This window comes from Cervus canadensis, chromosome 24 (assembly GCF_019320065.1).
Source record: "Cervus canadensis isolate Bull #8, Minnesota chromosome 24, ASM1932006v1, whole genome shotgun sequence".
Classification (NCBI taxonomy): Eukaryota; Metazoa; Chordata; class Mammalia; order Artiodactyla; family Cervidae; genus Cervus; species Cervus canadensis.
In genome coordinates, this window is record NC_057409.1 from 28,356,938 (window position 1) to 28,364,014 (window position 7,077).

General features: G+C 52.5%; 1 protein-coding gene across 1 annotated transcript; it reads right to left on the minus strand.

The window, feature by feature from the left end:
* Positions 1 to 405: 405 nt before the first annotated feature.
* On the minus strand, positions 406 to 6,475 carry LOC122426747 (ciliogenesis associated TTC17 interacting protein). The gene is made up of 10 exons (XM_043445882.1): positions 6,405 to 6,475; positions 6,138 to 6,230; positions 5,561 to 5,761; positions 5,225 to 5,280; positions 4,976 to 5,062; positions 4,620 to 4,787; positions 2,834 to 2,958; positions 1,856 to 1,932; positions 1,038 to 1,126; positions 406 to 800 (listed from the first exon to the last, which is right to left on the minus strand). Exons 1-10 carry the CDS (start codon positions 6,427 to 6,429, stop codon positions 570 to 572), a joined length of 1,152 nt encoding a protein of 383 aa, XP_043301817.1. The 5' UTR covers positions 6,430 to 6,475; the 3' UTR covers positions 406 to 569.
* Positions 6,476 to 7,077: the final 602 nt, after the last annotated feature.

The following is a 7,077-nucleotide window of genomic DNA, read 5'->3' on the forward strand; positions in this document are numbered from 1 at the left end:
AGGTTTGAATCCTATTTCCCACGTGTTAACTCTGTTAACATTTTCGTGCCTCTATTTTCTTATTTGTAAAATAGGGATGGTGGTGGCATAGTCGCTCAGTCGTGTTGGACTTTTGCGACCCCGTGGACTGTAGTTCGCCAGGCTCGCCTGTCCATGGAATTCTCCAGGCAAGAATACTGAAGTGGGTTGACACTTCCATCTCCAGGGGGTCTTCCCGATCCAGGGATTGAACCTGGGTCTCCTGCATTGCAGGCAGATTCTTTAGTGACTGAGCCCCCAGGGAAGCCCAAAATAGGGATATTGATCATAATAAAATCTAGGAAGAAGGGCGGAAAATCGCTCGACAAACCCTGTTCACGTTTCCTATGTTTAGCCCCAGACGCTGGCCAGAGAAGGATCCGGGTCACAGCAGAGGCTGGGGAGCGCCCCGTTTATTCCCATTAAAACCGCAGGCAGGAAATCGCGCCTCCGGGGTGCGTCCCGCCGGCATCCCGTCCCAGCCCAGCCCTGACGCCCCCGCTTCCTGTCCAGTCCCCGCCAGGGAGGCCCCGGGCCGCCTTGCTGCCCGCCTAGGCCTCGCTGCGCTCCGGCTCCAGCTCGCGGAAGGGGCTGGGCCGGTTGGAGGAGCGCAAGGCTGGGGTGGGCGGGTGTCTCTTGGCGAAGGGGCCGAAGTACTCGGCGGCGAAGGTGACCACGTCGACCGGCTGGCGCAGCAGCAGGAAGAGCAGGAAGTCGGAGATGAGCGCCTGGGCCTCGGGGTGCTGCCGTAGATAGCTGTTGTGGCTGAGACGGAGCTCCTCCTGGTGGTGCCGTGGCGAGCCTGAGCCGGACCCGGACTCCCGCTCCCCAGGGGCGCACCCCCTCCTCGGACCCATGGAGGGATTAGGAACGCTGGGGTCCCCAACCCCTCGGGGTGCAGTATTTCAGCCGGGCAGGAAAAATGATGACAAAGGGTGGAATATATGCCCAGGGCGGGGGTAGGGGTTAAGGGTGTTGGGAGGGGTGGGGACCTCAGGCTGCCTGCGGCCTCTCCTCACCTTGCGGTCCAGGAACCGCGAGTAGAGCTCCAGGTCCTCCTCCCACACCAGGGGCTTCTTCTTAAATACTGGGCGAGGCTCAATATCATCTGAAGGAGTCCGGTGGGAGGAAGGTGGTGGTGGTTTAGCCGCTAAGTCGTATCCGACTCTTTGAGACTCCCATGGACTGTAGCCTGCCAGGCTCCTCTGTCCATGGGATTCTCCAGGCAAGAATAATGGAGTGGGTTGCCAATCCCTTCTCCAGGGGATCATCCCAACCCAGGGACAGAACCTGGGTTTCCTGCGTTGCAGGAAGATTCTTTACCGACTGAGCCACCACGGAAGCCCCTGGGTGGGAGGAAGGCAGCGTGCCCATTCCGACCCCAGAACCTTCCTCAGATATAGAGGGATGACTGGACGACACCTGTTCTAGGCAGGCTCAGAAAACCCCAGGGTTCTGGCTGCCCACATGGGCAGAGTTCCCAGCAAAGTGATCCTCTCCTAATTAGGGACAGGGACTGGAAAACCAGGGCTTCCCCGGTGGCTCAGATGGTAAAGAATCCGCCTGTAATGCAGGAGACCTGAGCTCCATCCCTGGGTCAAAAAGATCCCCTGGAGAAGGAAATGGCAACCCACTCCAGTGTTCTTGCCTGGAGAATCCCCATGGACAGAGGAGCCTGGTGGGCAACAGTCCGTAGGGTCACAAAGAGTCGGATATGACTGAACGATGAAGCACTTACTGGAAAGCAAAGCCTCTCTGTCTCATTTGGCCTCCCACCCCAGAGATGGCCCACTCAAGGCAGCCCCTGCACCCTGGGAGGCTCGGCGGCTTCACTCACCCTCTTCCCTCAATACGGGCACCTTGGTGATCATGCAGCACCCCGGGGAGCCCACCTGGATCCTCTTGGCCAGGTGCCTGGAGTGCAACACGGAAAAGGTGTGAGTCTTCCTAGACCAGCCGGCTCCTTTGAAGGGTGTCCTGGGGCCTCCCTTTACTGCTGTCCTGTCCCCCTCCCCCACTTGTCTTTGAGTTCCAGGGTGCTGTTGATGTCTAGATCCCCAGATAATGGCCCCTGCTTTTCAAATTGGGAACTGCATCTACCCTGAAGATGTGTGCACACATGCAAGACCTTTATAGGTGTGAGCGCTAGAAGAACCATGAAAGAGTTCCCTGGCACGCCAGTGGGACTCCACACTTTCAATGCCAAGGGCCTGGGTTCAATCCCTGGTTGGGGAACTAAGATCCTGCAAGCCATGAAGTGCAGCCAAAAAAAAAAAGAAATGGCAAGCCAAATTATGAAATCAGGAAAGCCAACAAAGTTCTAATTTGTTTGTTTGTTTGCTTTTCCCAGTGTGGTGATTCTGTCAGTACCTCTGTGGAAATTTCAAGAAACAAATGCTCCTCTCCCTTCCAAATTTTCTCAGGATTTTGGTGCCTGCGCTTTGCTGGTGACAGCTTGGCAGTGTATTAAGATGCTTCTTCCAACCTGATGATCTTATCAAGTGCTAAGTTGTTCAAACTTTTGTGTTTTTGATATTACACCCACACCTGTGGCAGCTGCTTTAGCTATGCCCTGTGGAGTTGACCTTGACTCCCTCAGCAGTTCAGGGCTCTTTGGTGAGATTTGGGAGGCATTGTGAAGATCGGGAAAATGATATATTTTCCCGTGAATATATGGAAAAAGTGAATGAGTGGGTAAAGCCAGGGACACTTTGATCTCAACAAGTCTCCCTGGTAGTGAATCTCCACCCAGGTGGTTGAGCTTCCCATGTTTGTGCTCAGTACTGCCCCCTTGGCCTCACCGACAGTGGCTCACCCATCAGGGAGCAGGTAAAACTGGCAGGACATGGGGATGCCTTGTTCCGAGTGTACCGTCTGCTCCACAATGAAGACTTCCACCTGCTGATGGCCCACCTGGATTGTCTGGGAGCCCAGGGCTTGCTGGCAGCAACCGAAATGAAGGGAGGGAGGTGAGGTAGATGCCTATCAGGACCTCCCCTTACATCTCACCCTGCCCCTCTCTCCATCTTGTAGCTTCATTGCTTGTTCACCGGTGATAAGCAACCCTTGGCTGTCCAGACCCTTAGGTTCCACAAGATTTGGGTTGCAGCCCCGGGTTGAGTTGAGGTCCTCTCATAGAGAGCCAGCTCCACCCTGCTCCTGCCTCAACCCTCCTCCATGCCAGCTCCATGACCAACTGCTTCTAGCTGGCAGATTCTGTAACACAGATCACCAACTAGGAGTGAGTGTGGGGTTGGGGTTGGGTTGGGTTACTTGGGGGGAGAGGGTAGTGAGGCTCTGAAGAGGGACTTTTTTATTATTCAGTTTCTAAGTCGTGTCTGATGCTTTGCAACCTTATGGACTGCAGCACGCCAGGCTTCCCTGTCCTTCAGTATCTCCCAGAGTTTGCTCAAACTCATGTCCATCGAATCAGTGATGCCATCCAACCATCTCATCCTCTGTTGCCCCCTTCTCCTCCTGCCTTCAATCTTTCCCAGCATCAGGGCCTTTTCCAATGTATTGGAGTCTTTTCGCATCAGGTGGCCAAAGTATTGGAGCTTCAGCTTCAGCAGCAGTCCTTCCAATGTATATATGCAAACTAGTACAGCCAATGTATATTCAGGATTGGTTTCCTTTAGGTTTGACTGGTTTGATCTCCTTGCTGTCCAAGGGACTCTCAAGAGTCTTCTCTAGCACCACAATTCGAAAGTGTCAATTCTTCAGCATCACCCTTCTTTATGGTCCAACTCTCACATCTGTACATGACTACTGGAAAATCCACAGCTTTAACTATACGGAGATTTGGTGGCCAAGTGACATCTCTGTTTTTTAATATGTTGTCTAGGTTTGTCATAGCTTTTCTTCCAAGGGGCAAGAATTGAGACTGAGATTTGGGGCTGTCTCAGGCCCGTGCAAGCTACCTGTTATAATTAAAACTTAAATCCCTATTACAGCTATGGCTGTGAGGAGAAAAGTGCTAACATAAAAATATTTCAGAGAAAATTGGGGGGAAATGGTGTGTGCCTGTTTGCGTCAAACTCCTTGCTGTTTGTCATGTTTGTGGCAGAAGAGACACCAGTGTCATTTACAAAGCTGGTCAAATCAGCCCCCAAAGTGCATGTCCACAGACACGGTTTCAAAATCACATTGTAAGAAGTCCTAGGTAGGTTGGTGATGAAAGTTTAGCCAAAATAAAGAAGCACCCTTCAGGGCTGAGACATAATAAAATAAAATTCAAGTGAAGTTGGAGATTTAAATTTCCTGATGTTTAAAAAAAAAGTCTCTAAGAATGGCCCCACACTATGTTTGTTTGTTTGTTTGTTTGTTTTCCTGAGCTGACTTTTGTGTAAAAAGCATCGCTTTCTTCCATTGCTCCCACCTTTTTAGTCCCTATCTTCCTCACACCACTTGCCTTGGTCTTCTCTCTGACAAATGCAATCTTGTTTTCTCCTGCCCTTGGAAGTTTCACCCCCACACCCCGAGGTTTATCCCCACCCCATCCGCTCTTCCACTCCACAGCTGTCTTTTCTCTCAAATCAGCATCCTCTCTGCCCCTTCTAGCTTGCCCACAGACCAAGTCCCCACCCAGGGAGATGGCTCACGTAAGTAGAATAGCAGAGTTTGCCTTCAGTGTCCAAGGCCAGGAAACAGGCATTGCTGGGCACCATATGCCGCCAGGCCATCACCCTCAGCAACACCAGGTTAGCAGCCTGGGAGACAAAGCCCTCAATGGAGGGCCTGGGGAAGAAAGTCACTTCGGTCTTCACTTCCTGTTCAGGACAAATCTGTGTCAGGGACTTGAGCTGGGAAGTAGGGGGAGGTTGGGCAAGTCAGGTGTTGAGCATACGGTCCAGTCCACATGGTCCCCAGGGCAGGCTCCTGGCCTGACACCATCTGTCCCCTATTTGTGGTTCCAAAGAGGATGTTGAGTATGCCTCCCACCTGGCTCTCACCTTACCTCACCCTCCTTGACCATTCTGGTCATGAGCAGCTGATCATCCTGCTTCAGCAAACTCGTCTTCTGTTCCATGGGAAGAATGTGGAACTAGGGGCCAGAGCAGGAGGGGAGAATCAGGGACTCACCGATTGTATATGAGTGAGATCCCCCGGAGGCCACCTTGTCTGTCCTCCATAAATGAGAAAACCGAGGAGAGATGTGGATAGAAAACCTTCTTTCTGTGGTCAAGGCTGGGGGCCCAGGAGGTACCTTGATGAACTCCTGACTCTGTTGTTTCACAACCTCCAGTTTCCACGAGAGATAGGCTGAGGGGAGGGAGGTGAACACAGGAGACAGGGCTGGAGACTGTGGGAAGGGTGGGTGGTGGCCTGGGCTGGAGGACTCAGGGGTAGGGTGGCCATAGGTCAAAACTACGGCTGCAATTATCTTCTTGTCACCCCACATCCCACGCTTTCTCTTTGCCTCGTTCTAGTCCCAAGGTGAAATTAAAGGGTTGCTACTGAGTGAACGTCCTGGGAGTTAGGGACTGGGAGTGGGGGGCAGGGTAGGAAGGTAGGGGTTGGGGGTGTTGGTCAGGAACTCTACCCAGAAGGGAGCTTCCACAGAGTGTTTTGTCCACGAAGCCTCGGCTGGAGGCATGCACGAAGGGGACGTACGTTATGACACCAAATTTGTCTTTGTATTGCCCTCTCTGCACCTCAATGGTCAGCTCTCCCTGAGGCTCCCCTGTGTCGGAGACCATGACCAGAGTCTCTGAGAAGAACAGCAGCAGCAGCTCCTCCTGCCCTGCGGAGTGAGGGTCCCGTTGGGACAGTTAAAGCCCCAGCTCCTAGTCCTCAACTCTCTGACCCCCCTGGCCACCAGTGCCCCCACGGTCTCCACCCACCCTCTCCTCATCTCACGTCTCCCAGGCAGCCCCTGCCTCCTCTCCACTGGCCTCTGCAGCAGTCAGAGGTGGAGACAGCCCCCCACACACAGCGATCCCCACCCCCACTGTATCCCTGGGGTCTTCCATTAGTTGAAGACTATCAACCATTACGCTTCAGGCCCTTTCTGAGTCCCAGGATATTCAAGGCTGCTAGAGAGATGGCCATATCTGGGCTCTCTCTTCCCTCCGGTCCACAGTTTTGCCACCCCCTCCACCCTCACTGCCCAGGCTCACGGAGGGAGTTGAGGAAGTGGATGGCCTCAGCGTTGGCCTCTGGGGGTGGCAGATTCTCCTGTGTTGAGGGTTGGGGGTCCTTGGCTTTGGAGCCTGTGGAAGGTGGAGAGACTGAGATGGCAGATGGCAGACCCTGAGGAGGACAGCGATGGGGCGGGAGTCCCAAGAGTAGAATCCTCCAAGGCCACCCCAAGGTGGACGATGAGGGAGAGATTCCCCCCTCACTTTCCAGGCCCCCACCCCCCAACTCCTCAGCCCCCTTCTCACCTTTGGATTGAACTTTAGGGGACATGCTGCCCGCTGCTACCAGGTTTGTATCCAGATGTCTCCGTGGCAACTGGGAGCTCCCTACTGCCTCTTAAAGGGCCATCAACTCATTTCACTAAACACCCAGACCTTCGAGTAGTTGGTTGGAACTGTGACTTCTGGGGCTCAGCCCAAACTTGAGGTACTGTCCAGCAGAGGGAGTATTTGACATTCTTAGGTGGCAGAGGGGATGACATGAGTATTTACAATGACCTTGGAAGCTGTACCATACAACTGTACTTTGGAGTTCAATTCTTACTGGGATTTAAACCAATACTTTAAAAAAAGAAAAACTTTAAATTTTACTATATTTATATGTTTACTTTTATTAGATTGCATTAAAAGTACTTGGGAAGCTGGTTTATCAATTTGTTAAAAAAAAAATTAGAGAATTATTTTTCCTTTATTTTTCCCAACGTTACCGAGATATGTTGTTCAGTGGCTCAGTTGTGTCTGACTCTTTGCAACCCTACAGACTGCAGCACACCAGACTTCCTTGTCCTTCACTGTCCTTTGAGTTGATGATGCCACTCAACCATCTCATCCTCTGTTGGCCCCTTCTCCTCCTGCCCTCCATCTTTCCCAGCATCAGGTTTTTTTCACATCAGGTGAAAAAAGCTCTTCGCATCAGGTG

Excerpts from the sequence above, each read along its gene's own strand:
- LOC122426747 (XM_043445882.1), bottom strand. The coding sequence starts at position 6,429 with ATGTCCCCTAAAGTTCAATCCAAAG. Across the intron at positions 6,231-6,404 it reads CCCTAAAGTTCAATCCAAAG|GCTCCAAAGCCAAGGACCCC; the intron begins GTGAGAAGGGGG and ends CACCTTCCACAG. Across the intron at positions 4,788-4,975 it reads GAATGGTCAAGGAGGGTGAG|GAAGTGAAGACCGAAGTGAC; the intron begins GTAAGGTGAGAG and ends TGTCCTGAACAG.